We start from the raw sequence: 14941 nt of genomic DNA, 5'->3' as shown, positions 1-14941 counted from the left end.
TCAATTACCAGCAAAGAAATTGAGTCAGTAATCAAAAAGCTGCCAATAAACAAAAGTCCAGGACCAGACGGCTTCACAGGTGAATTTCACCAAGCATTTATAGAAGAGTTAACACCTACTCTTCTGAAACTATTCCAAAAAATAGAAGAGGAAGGAAAGCTTTCAAATTCATTCTATGAGGCCAGCACCCAACAATACATTAAAAAAATCATGTACCACAATGAAGTGGAATTTATTTCTGGGATGCAAGAGTGGTTCAACATTCACAAATCAATGCATGACATTGATAAAAGCCATATGAAAATTTCAGATGATGCAGAAAAAGCACTTGACAAAGTACAACATCCATTCATGATGAAAACCCTCAACAAATTAGGTTTAGAGGAACGTACATCAACATAATAAAGGCCGTATATAAAAAACCCACAGACAACACCATACTCAATGGTGAAAAACTGAGAACTTTTCCCCTAAAATCAGGCATAAGATGAGGATGTCCACCCTCCCCACTTTTATTCAACATAGTATTGGAAATTCTAGCCACAGCAATCAGACAAGGGAAAGGAATAAAAGGTATCCAAACTGGTGAGGAAGAAATAAAACTTTCACTATTTGTAGATGACATGATACTATATATAGAAAACCCCCAAGACTCCACCAGGAAGCTACCAGAAGTGATAAATAAATTCAGTAAGGTTGCAGGATAAAAAGTCAATAGACAGAAATCCATTGCATTTCTACATACTAATAACAAAGTAGCAGAAAGAGGAATTAAGAAAACAGTCCCATTTACAATTGCACCAAAAATAATAAAATATCTAGGATTCAACTTAACCAAGGAGGTGAAAGCTACAAACCATTGATGAAAGAAATTGAAGACAACATAAACAGAAAGATATTCCATGCTCATGGACTGGAAAAACAAATATTGTTAAAATGTCTATACCACCCAGAGCAACCTACAGATTTAATGCAATCCTTATCAAAATACCAACAGCATTTTTCATAGAACTAGAACAATCTAAAATTTGTGTAGAATCACAAAAGACCCCAAATAGCCAAAGCAATCTTGTAAAGAAAAACAAAGTGAGGAGTGTCACAATCCCAGATTTCAAGATATAGTACAAAGCTATAGTAATCAAAACAGCACGGTACGGACACAAAAACAGACACACAGATCAGTGAAACAAGATAGAGAGCCCAAAATAAACCCATCATTATATGGCCCATTAATCTTTGACAAAGGAGGCAAGAATATACAATGGAAAAAAGACAGTCTCTTCAACAAATGGTGTTGGGAAAATTGGTCAGCTACCTGCAAAACAGTGCAATTGGACCACTTTCTTAAACCATACACAAAAATAAACTCAAAATGGATTAAAGACCTAAATGTGAGACCTGAAACCATAAAAATCCCAGGAGAGAGCACAGGCAGTCATTTCGTTGACATCAGCTATAGCAACTTTTTCATAGATATGACTCCTGAGTCAAGGGGGTGGGGAATCAAAAATAAACTATTGGGACTTCATCAAAATAAAAATCTTCTGCACAGCAAAGGAAACAATCAACAAAATTAAAAAACAGCCTACTGAATGGGAGAAGATATTTTTAAATGACATAGCCGATTAAGGGTTAGTATCCAAAACATACAGAGAATCTACACAACTCAACAGACACACAAAAAAACCCAAACAATCCAATTAAAAAATGGGCAGAAGACGTCCAGATGGCCAACAGACACATGAAAAGATGCACAACATCACTCATCATCAGGGAAATGCAAATCAAAACCACACTGAGATATCACCTCCCACCTGTCACAACGGCTCAAATCAAAAACACAAGAAACAAGTGTTGGTGAGGATGTAGAACCAAAGGAAACCTCATGCTCTGTTGGTGGGAATGCAAACTGTGCAGCCACTGTGGACAACAATATGGAAGTTCCTCAAGAAATTAAAAATAGAATTACCCTATGATCCAGTAATCCCACTACTGGGTATTTACTCAAAGAATATAAAAACACTAACCTGCAAAGATATATGCACCCCTATGTTTATAGCAGCATTATCTACAATAACCAAAGTATGGAGCCAGCCTAAGTGTCCACTGACTAATGAATGGATACACACACACACACACATGTAATATTATTCAGCTATAAAAAAAGGATGAAACCTTGCCTTTTGCACCAACATGGATGGATCTAGAGAGTATAATGCTAAGTGAAATAAGTCAGCCAGAACAAGAGAAATATATGATTTCACTCATATGTGGAATATAAGAAACAAAACAAACAAAGAAAACAGGAGACAAATCAACAAACAGGATCTTACCTACAGCAAACAAACAGATGGTTCCCAGAGGGGTGGGGGAGCAGGGGATGGGTGAAGTAGGCGATGGGGATTAAGAATATACTTCTTGTGATGAGCACCGAGTGATATATGGAATTATCGAATGACTATATTGTACACCTTAAACCAATATAACACTGTATTTAATTATACTGGAATTAAAAAAAACCTTTTTATCGTTACGGAGTGTTCCACTTTATCTGACATTAAGATAGCTGTACCATCTTTTATTAGTGTTTTTATAGTATATATTCCCTCATTTTTTTCTTTCATGCTTTCAGTATGCTTATCTTTTAAAAATGTGTCTCATAAGCAGCCAAAGAGGTTTTTTTTTTTTTAACTGAAGAATAGCTGACACAAAATATTAGTCTCAGGTGTACAACTTAAGTGATTTGACAGATTTATACATTGTGCTATGTTCACCCCAAGTATAGCTACCATCTGTCACCATACAATGCTGTTACAATACCACCGACTATATTCCCTATGCTATACCTTTCATCCCTGTGATTAGTCATTCCATAACTGAAAGCTTGTACTCCTCACCCCCCTTCATCCATTTGGCCCATCTCCCACCCCAAAAAGCATCTTTTGAAATCCAGTCTGTTCCTGTCTCTTTTAATGAGAGCATTTAGTCCATTTATATTTAATGCAAATATTGATATACTCTCCCATCTGGGTGTTTGCTTTCTATTCATCCTATCTGTTCTATTATTTTCTCTTTTGTTGGCTTCTTTTGCAGGTTAATATTTTTAAATCATTTCATCTTCCCTGTGTTACTTTTGTGGTTACACCTTCTTTTACTATTCCTTCACTGGTTACCCTGGCGATTACAATACAAATTTTTATCAAGTGTGTGTTTTAATTATCAACTTATTGCCTCTCAGCTCCAAATCTCCTCTTCGTTGCCTGCAGTGCGGATATCAATATTTCCCCCTGGCTACCTAGTTCAAAGTTAAGCTTTGTTTGAGGAGGGCACTGGAGGGGGGGCACTAATGAAGGCAGTGGTTTCCGTTCTGGCTCTTACATCTTAGTTGCTCTACTGTGGAGCTCCCAAAGTGTGAGATGAATAGCAGCATGGCAGCTTCCTGGACACTCTCTACCGTGGCTTTATGGTAGGTCTTTGCAGTCTGCAAGCCACCTCCCCATGAACAGCTTTCCCGGCACCCCTTGAGTGTGAGTGATTTTCAAGGCATTCGGGTTTTTGGCTTTTGGAATTGGCAGATGCCTATCCATGGCAGGAGGAAAATCAGCCCCCGATGCCAAGATTATTTCCATGAGTTTCCTCTGTCTCCGGATTTTGATAGCAGTGCAGGTGGTAGGAAGTGGATAGGCTCCGGGTATATTTTGAAGGCGGAGGTAACAGGATTTGCTGCTGCAGTGGATGTCAGAGCAAGGCATAAAGGATGATTTCACAGTTTTTGGTTTGAGTCATGGAAATGAGATACGAGAGAGGGAAAGAGGGCAGGTGATGTGGGGTAGAGAACAAGAAAGAAGAGGGTGATGCAGACACAGGTAGAAAAGAGCCATCTAAGAGGAGTAAGGAACAAAGTGAGGGCACGCAGGGTCCTGGTGATATGAAAGAATTGTTGGAGAGAGGGAATCAGAACGATATCACCGGAAAGTTAGCATGAAAGTAAAGATGGGCTTAATGGCGAGAAAATGAGTCCACATTTTAAAATGATCTTTTCTTTGCTCATCATATACATTTTAACATACATGTGATCGATATATATTACATTTATTTTTCAGTAATGATTGAATAGTTTACCACACGGTGTAAATCACAAAATACAATTCCTGAATTACATGCATAATGTGTGAGGTGAACCAGGAAAATGAAACATCATTGGTATTAATTGTCATGAGAAATAGATCAACCTTTCCATTACGAAGTGTGAATTCAGATATTTAAGGAGGTAAATTCACCACTGGATTCTTGTATCTTCAGAATTAAAGAGGTAGTATGTACACTCAGAAAATCAACATTGAAGTTCAGTCGATGAGAGGTGTGTGTGTGCGTGTGTGCGTGTGTTGTACTAGCAACGTCAACACGTAAAATAGCAACCTTGTTAACAGTCACATTTCCTAGGGATACATGTGCATGGCTGCGCCTTAATCGTGCAAATATCACCCAAAATTACAGACAGTAGCAGAAACTAGATAAATTAGTTGCCTATCTCAACCACTGAAACGATGTTTTTGTACGGTCAGACGAGGATTTCCCAACTTTTTCAAGGTATGGATGCTTGTTGTTGGCTTGTCTATTGATTTTGAACGATTTTTGTCTACAAAACTCATTACTAGCTAGTGTTCATTTTTTTTTTTTATCAACCAAAGATCTTTCCATTTGTTAGAATTTATAAGCTGCAGGAAATGACTAATTTTGCCCCAGAATCAAGATAATTTCAGTCCCAATGAAAGTTTTCCTTTTAGGGCAGCCTCTGCAGCCTTGTTTCGGCAAATGCATGCATTTCAACAATCTTTTTCAAAACAGCCCACAAGTCCTCTTACCTGACTCTCTTAATGGACCCTATTTGGGAAATCAATCTATTCAGGCACAAAATGTCTATCGTTAGATTCTTCTTTCATAATACTATTTTAAGTTTTTCTCCTTCCTGCTTTCTTCTCACAGTCACTCATTCATCCATTTCTCTTCCTTCTCCTCTTTTTCTAACCCAACTTTTGTTACCTCACCCCCTTCCAGTTTCCTCATTGTCCTTGAGGGAATTCTGTCTCCTCCTGTTCTATTTCTTCAACCCTCAGATTCACATCTCTTCCTGTTATGATTGGTTTCCCATAGACAGTCTGTTCCTGTAGGGTTCATCACCTCTTTTACAGAGAATTGTGTATGGAATAAGTGAAATCTAAATTATCTGGCTATGTAGTGATCCACAAACATATGTGAACGTCTCACAAATGCAACATGTAATTATCCACTGTTGATTTCAATAAGGCATAAGTCCCTTTGGTATAAGCTTCCTGTGTTCAAGACGCAGCATCAGTAAATTCTTGAATTTTCTATGTTGTTTGGCATCTCTGTGAATTAAAGACATTAAGGGTAAATCTCACTTTAATACTTTTTCATTTTTTGTTGCATTGGGACAAATTTTTTGTCTTGTTCTTTAGTCCAAGTTACATAGTCTTTGATGCTTCAAAGGTCAGCAGGAGTCTAAAACTGGATTGTGAACTGAACTATATGGTTCTTCTCCCGACTTTTTACAGATTCACCATGTGGCTGACTGTAGGTCACAGGACTCTCCTGTCTATTTCATCAGGCCGACAAAGTTAACATTTATTGTCCACTTATCACATGCTACTCACTCACTCAGCAGTGACTTACCTGTGACACAACCCTGTGAGTGGGTGCTATCATTATGTCTACTTTACAGATGAAAACCTGAGACATAGGGAGGTTCACTAATTTGCCCAAGGTCATCCAGTAGGTGACAAAGCTCAGATTTTAACTTGAGAAGTCAGATTCCAAGTCGGAGGTGCTGACCGCCATACTTTATTGCCTTCCTGACGTGGCCACTTGAAAATGCACACGCTGGCCTCCTGACTGTAGCCTTCATCACCGCTCCATTTCGTTCACCCACTTACACAGAAGCGTCCCTGTCCATCTTTCAGAACTACTCTGGCTCTGAGACCGTGAACTCTGTGCTTTTTCTGTCCGTTACCTCCTCACCTTCCATGCCTCCTGGCCTCTCTAACTACTAAACGCACTCAGCACCTTCACGGAGGCCCCCTGACCCTGCTCCCTCAGGGCCACTCATGCCTCTTCTCCACTTCCCTTATTCTGTTGTCCCAGGAGGACTCTTCAAGGCTCCAGTCCACCTTGCATTTTTCTCCCTTTTCACTTCAGCCACTCTTTCTGTCTGGAATATTCTTTCCACCATCCCTCCCCTCTGTTTTAGCCTCATTAAGCACTTTACCCAAACTTCGAGCCACTCTCCGAACACCACCTCGCCTCTCCACGGTCCCCAAATACTACCTGCTCCATAATGTTCTTCCTGGTCATTTCAAAAAGTCAGATGTAATCTCTCCCTCCTCAGTACTCCCAACACTTAGTTTGTAACACAAACATAGTGCTTATCATCCAGTAATATGTGAATTCCCTTGGCTTCCCTTTTGGCTTATAATCCTAATTTAGAAGATCTAGCCTGATGCCGTGTGCTGGACTGGGGTATGGAGCAAAGGGCTAGAATAGGGAACAAAGAACCTAACAACTGAAAAAAAAAATGTTTTCTTTCGATCCTTAATTTTACTGGTAAGGACACTGAAGCCCAGTTTAAGAGACAAGTCGTACTGAGAGTGGGAGACACAAAGTCACTGTTCCTTCCCTCCTTGAACGCATACCATGACTAAAATCATATGTGCATGGGGCACAGCGCTAAGCACTAGGGATACAAAAGCAAGAGAGTTTACTAGTCAGAAAATCAGAGTCTACTGAGCAGAAAACAGGTTACTGCCGTACAATGTGATGAGACAGTGTTGGTGGGATAAATATATAAATAAATGCATGAGGCAAAGAATTTACTATCTTCACAATAATATCATGTGATCTTTCTAATGGTAAGTGTGAGGAAACATAATTTTTAATTCAGTTAATAAGATCCCATCCCAAGCGGTAGGAAGAACTGTCAAATCTGATTTGAACCAGACAAACTGATCTCTATCGGCTTGAAAACGGGAGAGGACTATTGCAAATGGGGAGGTGATATTTTCCATCATACTCTGTTTTTCAGTTTTCCTCCCTTTGGTTTCTTCTGCTGCTCTGTGTTCAGGATTTAGCTCTGAACACTCACTGCCCTCCTGGATAATTTCCGTCTTGTTTTTTAACTGGCCGTATGTTCACGTCAACCAGACCAAACACTCTACGGACTTGGACTGGATGTACCCACTGCTCATTTTCTTTCTTTATCTCTAAACTTGAATGTTCTTCTTGTAATGTTAGCTCTTCTCACTCCCCTGAAAGTCAGGTTTTCTGACAGGTATGGCGCCTGCCTAATTTGGACGCCCGAGAGAGAGTGACAGGATTTACGACAAGGGTGTCTCCCAGACTTACGGCATGCCTCACCTGGAAAGCTCAGGTCTGCTCTACCCACAGTGCATCAGGAAGGACCTCCAGTTGGGTGGCGTGAGAGGGAGTTTTATTTGAAAATGGTTCCAAAACCTGTATAGGAGATAAAGCGCGGAAATACGTTTTGGAAATTTCCATGACGGCTGCTTGGCCAAGATCTGTTTGGTACCTGGTATTGAGCCCTCCCCTAAGAGATGGGGTTTCTGTACTGTTTCAGTGCCTGGCATTTTCAGTGTGTTGAATGCGGACCCTTAAACCAGGACAACTGTGTCTTATTTTTATCTTATCGTGGCGGGCCTTGCTTTAAGGAATTCTCGTATGTGAAAATATAGATTAGTATTCTGTACACAAAAGGATTAGAACCCGGTACTAGTGAGGGTCCAGGTAGCTGGGTCTTCTCCTACATGTATCTGGGGAGATAAACTGGCTTCCCTGAACAAGTGGGCAGACTGTGCCCAAAGCCTATGCACTGTGTGCTCGCTGGATCCTGCAGCTCCGCTCGTGGGAATGTGTCCTGAGGAAACCGCCCTGACAAGAAACACCGACATGTTAACCCGCCACATCATCCAACAGTGAAAAGTTAGAAACAACTTACAGGTAGATCAAAGATTGTTCAGTAAACACGTAGGTACAAAGGGACACATGATATTAGGGGCGCCTGGGGGGCTCAGTCGGTTAAGCGTCCGACTCTTGATTTCTGCTCAGGGCATGATCTTACAGTCCGTGAGTTCAAGTCCCATACTGGGCTCTGCGCTGACAGCATGAGCCTACTTGGGATTCTCTCTCCTGCCCCCCCCGTCCCTCCCCCTTTCTCTCATGTGCTCTCTAATATAAATAAACATTTTTAAAAGTACATACAATATTACTGGATGTTTACAGAAAGCACATGTGTAGGTGCTTATAAATGAAAAGGAAAGATTAACCAGATATAAACGGCTCTCTCTGAGGGGTGGAGACATTTGTGGTTTTAACTCTTTTTGAATTTTTAAATACCTTTCCTCAAACTTTCTACAGTGGAGATATATTATCTTTACAACCAGTAAAATGTTCAATAAACTCATAAATCCCATTTGAAGAGAGACAAAGATAAACTGGGCTGTGACTGTTTCCCATGATTCATTAGGGGATCCTCTTACATTTATGACCTTCATTACCAAACAACAGAACAAAATAGTCTTCAGCACCAATATCCTACAAGAGGAAACTATTTTCTTAAGAAAATAACCTCTTGAATCTCCCCAAAAGTGGCTTCATTCCTGTGTTTCCAGAACAAGAAGTCAGGCATATGTTCTGTTCAAAATGAACAAAAGTCAAACATGTTTTACAGCCATTAAAAAGTTTGAGGTTTGGGACTCCCGGCCGGCTCGGTCGGTGGAGCACGTGACTCTTGATCTCGGGGTCGTGAGTCTGAGCCCCACCTTGGGTGTAGAGATTATGTAAAACGAAAATCTTTAAATAAAAAACTGAGGCTGATCTGTGTGTGTCTCAACACGAGGGATGCCAAAGATAACACTGATGAGTAAAAAAAAAAAAATGCAAGCCACCGATCTTTCGTACTCAGATTATATTTAAAAATTAACGGCAACAACAAACTTTTCCCTCCAACTGTATGGGACATCGTACCAGAGAAATGGTGACAGAAACAGGCCTGGGATGACTGATACGCACTGAACTTGAAGAGAGTTACCGAGAGAGCTCTGGTGAGTGGGCGGGGGGAGAGGCAGGAAACAGGGTTTTGCGGGATGGGTGGGGTGGTGTTATTTACTTTTTACTTCGCATGCTTCACCATTCTTTACATTTTCTAAAAATAATTTTAAAACGTTCAAAAGGAAATCGGTAAAAGAGAGACACGCCTGTGCTGCGGGCTCAAGGCCGAGGCAGATGGTACATTTTGCTTACTTACAGTGAAATTCCTGCACTTTTCATAGGGTCAGTGGTAATGATAAGAAACGATTCTCCCTCTTGGTGATTCTTTGGCAAATGTAAACATGGCCAATGGGCCTTTCTGATGTCTCAGCTCAAATATTCCAAGTACAGTCTTAAAGATGTACAGTTGTGTAACGGGAGACTTACATGGTTTTTGAAGTGGAGGGCGGGCAGACACTCAGTGGGCCATCCCCTCTAACCAAACCGTCCTCCAAATGCACCCTGGAGTTGAGCACAGGCCAAAATGTGATGTGGGAAAGGTCTGTCTTCAATGACCATGACTTTGTCACGTAAACACTGCCCCTCATTCTTGTCTTGGCAAACGCCCTCCTTCCCTCTCATAATGTCCTTTCATTTCTTGTACCAAGGAAATGTGGTTCAGTTCCAGAAAGGAACTGAAACACATCCATGTGAAGGTATAAATGACTCTTTAAAATATTACTTTTGTAATCAGATTTGCTTTTTACAGGTTAACAAAGGAATGAAGCTCTAATGGTGGAATCTCGCACATCCACCAGAATATGGGGGCACAGTCAGTCCCTGACTCTGCTTATATATCCGTGGCGTCCTCCACGGTGGCCTCGCACGTGCCAGGCGCTTTCCAACTTACAGGTGATGGTATATGTCAGGACTCCGTTGCAGCCGGGTTTGGAATCCTATATACAAGTCGTCCCAGAGAAGACCGTTCTTTACCACGTGTCTGATGACGTCAACCCGGCTCCGAATCTGAAACAGACATGGAATGAAGAGCAGGGGTGACCCAGCCAGCACCGAGTACCGACCCCTCATGTCCCTGGGAGAAGCAGCTGTCTGGGACGGCAGGGACCCGGGCAGTCACAGTAGATGTCACAGGCCGGGGTGTGGGTGGGGGGTTGGTTGGAAAGAAGGGACCTGAGCTCAGCAGGAAGTGAGGGAAGGAAACGGGAAAGGGATCTGGAGCTGGGGAAGCAAGCCTCGTGGCACAGTCACATCGCTGGCTCGAAATCCACGTTCCAGCGTGTGGAATTAGCAACCGCTCTGTGCCTCAGTCTCCTCATCTACAGAACGCAGATGACGGAACCCTCCTCCGAGGGTGGCTGTGAGATTAACTGAGTCGACGCACATCCAAGACACCCGCTGCACAGTAAGCTTTCCGCACAAGTGGGCGCTACAGTGTTATTCTCAAAGTGGCGCGTTCCAGTCTCCCGCCGGAACATTCTGCGGCACAGCCGAGCGTCCGGGTCTCCGGCCGTCTGCGGGTTTCGGGCCTGCCTCACAGCAAGACCACCTCAGGTAGGGGGTCAGGCCCTTCCCTTTCGAGAATCTCAACTCCCGACACAGAAGCTCGGGGCAGGCGTCAGAAGAGTTCAGGATTAGCAGACAAGCAGAGATGGTTTGGAGCGTCAGCCGAGGGATTACTACTCAGGTGACCTTAACCTGGCTCAGCCTCAGTTTCCTCTCTTACAGGACTGTTGGGAGAAAAAACTGATATCATTTATAAAAAGAAGTGTGCAAAGATCCGCGGTGGCTTCGACACGGCAGCCGCACCAGCGCTAAAGGTCACCAGGAGCTTTGTCGGTATCGGGCGTTGGATTTGTCCCTGGGAAACAGCACACGGAAGCCACTAGACGCCAACTTCCGGAAATGACACGCCATTACGTGACGTAGGGTGACGAGATGGACACCGTGGTTTACTTGTCTCGCCTGCACCTTCCCTCCAAAAAGATGACATCCGCTGTGAGCGCGGACACAGCTCAGCGGCTCTGTTCTTCCACCAGAAGATTTAGAAACGTGACTGCAGTTGGGCCGGGATGAGCCTGCCCCTCGTGAGCCTGAGGTCTCGTTCCTCACACCAGACAAGGAGATGGCCTTTCTAACCTTTCAATCTGGAGAAGAGCACACAGAAGACCGGGGGACACAACTGAGAAGGATTTGGGGTACAGATGGGAAGGTCCTGGTGACTGATGAGCTTTGGGGGTGAGGGAAAGGGCCACCGTGTCAAGCGTGGCTCATCGTCGGGGGTCAGTGCTGCCAAAAATCCAGAAAAGAGCGGTTCTAGAGAAGGAAGAGGATGAGCTGGAATTTGAACAAGTTGAAAAGGAGGTGATGAGGATTTGGAGATGGGGTGGCGATATCGGGCGGGCCACTGACTGGAAAGAATCCCAAGCCCGAGCGTGTTGTGGGGCAGGACATACAGATTTTGGACTCATTAGCGGAGACGCGGTACCAGCAGAGAGGAGGCGCGGGAGGAAGAATGATTTGAACACAGCACCCTGGGGGGGAAACAAGAACTTTAAGTGATGCCTGGAGAAAGAGAGGCCCTGGAAGAATGCAGGAGAAGAGTCGGGAAGCGAAAAAACCCCAGGGGTAGAGTCACAGGAATGGAGAAAGGACTTCAGTTTGAAAAGATGGACCGGTCACGCGCAATAAACCACCTGTGTTCTGTGCACTCTCAGGCCCAACCAGCGTGTTCACAACGCACGTATACAGGTATCAGCTGTCACGGAACAGGAAACAAAGGGAGTCGTTGACCAGCAAGAGATTTCAACTAACTTCAATCTGGAATGTAGGCTGATGAGGGGCAACCAAAGACAGAGTCTGCAGAGTCCCAGAGCGCGTGGGGAGGGGCGTCCAGACGTGCAGGGGGCAGAGGTGGGTCCCAAGGGCGATGTGAGGACACACAGCATGACGTACATGCAACCGCTGACCTGTTCCTATGGCCCTACGCGCTGTTCTCACTGAATACCTTCAGACAGTTCTCTGAGTAAATGGAATGGATTCTGGCAGGAGCCCAAGGGGGTGGTTTCCTCGTGATGTCCCAAAGCCAGGAGCTCCACACTTTGGAGCTTAGGGGACCCCCGACCTAACAGCTAGCTGTTCACCCCCATAACTTAAACTGGTGACCCCCTGACCAAACAGCCTAGCTCGCGGGTCATAGAGCCCGCGGTCCCTTTTTAACAAACTGAGTTAGTTTTGTGCTCATTCGTAAATCTGGGTATTTCACATAAAAATCCAGGCTTCTGAGTTCTCTGGAATATTCCGATCAGCTGGGGCTCATCAGGCGCTGCCCCCTTCCACGTGATAGTCCCCACTCTGCTCTCCTGTTTCCAACCTGCCTTGAGCCAGCGGTGAGCACTGAAGCATGTGATCCCTGACTTTAGGTAAAGCCCGCCGATGACAAGTCCTATACAGACACAGAGAGCCCTACACCAGCTGGGGAAAGGTCTTGTCACTGGTAAATACAGATGAATCCCTTACTTCTCCAAAATCACTTACAAAGGAAGAAAGATCAGCCTGCGGTAAGCAGCGGGGCACACGGGGAGAGGCCAAAGGAGCAACGCCCTCCACGTCCACGCAAGGTAACCTGCTAGCCAGCGTCGTGCGCTCGGCTAAACTGCCTTGCGACGTGAGGCAGGAAACTATGTAAAGTTCAGCTCCCACGCATCCCTTCTGTGGCAGTGACTTAAGCAGAAAGTGTAAAAGCAAAGAAGGTTGGGACCTGGCCGGGGTCTGGAGGCAGGTAAGGGACGTCGCAGGGTGACAGATCTGTAGAGACCCAGAGGAGCTCATCCAGATTGGAGCAGGAGGAGGTGGACTGCAGTGGCCATGCATCTAGGAGACACGGAGAGCTGGTGAGACAGAAGATATACTTATGAGCTTGAAAGGCAATTAATGGTTTAAAAGAAAACAAAACAAAACAAAACAAAAACAGAAACGGGCAGCATGAGAGGACTCTAGGAGCGCTTCCAAGGGTAGGCATAAGCAAACCTCAGCATGAGAAAATCTCCCTAAGATCCTGGCAGATAAAAGCACCGAGAGCCACATCACAGAGCACCAGGCATGATGATGATGCACTTCCCGGTGCATTTAAATCTGCAGCAAGCGGTTGCTTGCTTGCTTTACCCAGCAGATGTGAAAAAGCGACTTTCCGCTGAATATTTTACATGAACTTGTTAATCAGAAAAGTCTGAAGATGTATCTCCTTGAAGGTGAACAGATACCTCAATGTACAGATTTTGTAAATTCAGAATCTGAGGAGCAACATAGTGGCTAAAGTCTAGAGCCTAGAGTCTAGCTAGACTCTAGAGCCAGACAGCGGAGGTCAGCCCTGTGCCCCACCGCTTGCCAGCTGGACAGCCTGCGGGCAAGTTCCTGACCGCCGGTATGGCGTTACCCTCATCCAGAAGTGGGGGATATAGTGATCTCTGTCCAGAGATTGCTGCCGAATAAATGACTTGATGTTTATAAAGTGCTTAGAGCTATGCGTTTGTTAAATAAAGCAATAAATGTAATAGATCCATTTTGCTTAAAATGGGTGCTTCAACACAGGGTTCTCCTCTATGTGAAAACCCAGTTTTTTTTAAAACCCAGAAAGCAGGCAGTAAGTCATTGGTTGTACTGAAGTTTCGACCTAGGATTCTCTTCAATAGCAAGTACTTTACGAAACCTTAAAATACAAATCAAAATATTAAAAGGTCGTTTAAGAACACATCTGTTATCCAAAGGTACGTTTAAACCACTGCAATTAAAGTAGCGTGCGTTTATATGGCACAAGTAACAAGTTCAAGGGCAGACCGTATATCCTCCTAATTTCCCGAATGGTCGTTATGTTTACATTCACATAGAATTTAAAATTACAGCGCATGCTCCTGTATATTATTAGTTATGTGACTACCACAAAGTGGTAGAGTGGGAATACATCCCATGGAAAGAAAAAACCAAGGCTTGGACAGGTTAAATCACTTACTCAAAGCCTATAATAATCAGCAGGGAGGGGGCACCAGTCCTAAGCTTGAAGCGGTCTCCAAAGCAATAGCTCTCCCTTTCCATTATGGCGCTACAGGTCAGGGATTTGCTCAAAACTGGAGCTCTATCAAAGATGTGTTGATTTATGTTGACTGAATTCCTTTTATAGGGATGCCCACTGGGTCCACTGGGGGGAAGGAGGCAGAGATCTCGAGGCTTGCGGGTCTGATGATAGCTTAAGCGGGTCGGGTTTGGGCAGTAAGCATGTAGAGGAGCCAGTCTTTGCCATGGACTCAAAAAGCAGCAAGTACGGACTTCAGTTAATAATTATGTTTCAACACTGCCTCATTAGTTGCGACAACTACCACAGTAAAGGAAGGTGTTAACGATCTTCTGTACCATCCTCGCAAGCTTTTCCGTAAATCTAAAACGACTCTAAAATAAAAAGTGGATTTAAAAAGGAAGGAAGAAAGGTAGACAGGAAGGAGCAATTTGCTGCTTACTTCCTCATACGCGTGTTCCCGGCTTGGTCTCTCTTTTGGAAAGGATAAGTCTAGAAAGTCAACCAAATAGTCATATCCTCCAGGAAAAGGGCTGAAGTCCTCATCTGTTTCAATCATCTGTGCAAATGACAACATGGTAAAGGCAAGAAGCATATGAGTCTGGTGGTCAAAGTCTTCTAAAAATCCTAGACTGTGTAAGACCCAAACATCCTTAAATGATAGCAATGAATTGGAGTTCGTATAGTCCCTCCCTCAATCTCTCTCTCTTGAACTGATAACATTCAAATCCTAGCCTTCTACACAAGCAAGCTTCTTCACATCACTAACTTCAATCAAGTTTACAGAGAAGATTA

General features: G+C 43.7%; 1 protein-coding gene across 2 annotated transcripts in view; it reads right to left on the bottom strand.

Moving 5' to 3' along the window:
- Positions 1–4071: 4071 nt before the first annotated feature.
- Positions 4072–14941, bottom strand: part of LOC122489153 (cytidine monophosphate-N-acetylneuraminic acid hydroxylase) — a 104366-nt gene continuing 93496 nt past the window's right edge. For both annotated transcript variants that reach the window (XM_043590682.1, XM_043590683.1), the window contains 4 exons: positions 14589–14705; positions 9971–10086; positions 7432–7527; positions 4072–5390 (listed from right to left, as the gene is read on the bottom strand). In XM_043590682.1, the coding sequence (XP_043446617.1) occupies positions 7452–7527; positions 9971–10086; positions 14589–14705 (309 nt within the window). In that variant the 3' untranslated portion in view covers positions 4072–5390; positions 7432–7451. The remainder of the gene's footprint in view (positions 5391–7431; positions 7528–9970; positions 10087–14588; positions 14706–14941) is intronic.

Source organism: Prionailurus bengalensis, chromosome B2, assembly GCF_016509475.1.
Source record: "Prionailurus bengalensis isolate Pbe53 chromosome B2, Fcat_Pben_1.1_paternal_pri, whole genome shotgun sequence".
NCBI classification, from domain to species: domain Eukaryota; kingdom Metazoa; phylum Chordata; class Mammalia; order Carnivora; family Felidae; genus Prionailurus; species Prionailurus bengalensis.
Note: the sequence above shows the minus strand (reverse complement) of the source record. Positions and strands in the feature narration are given on the sequence as shown.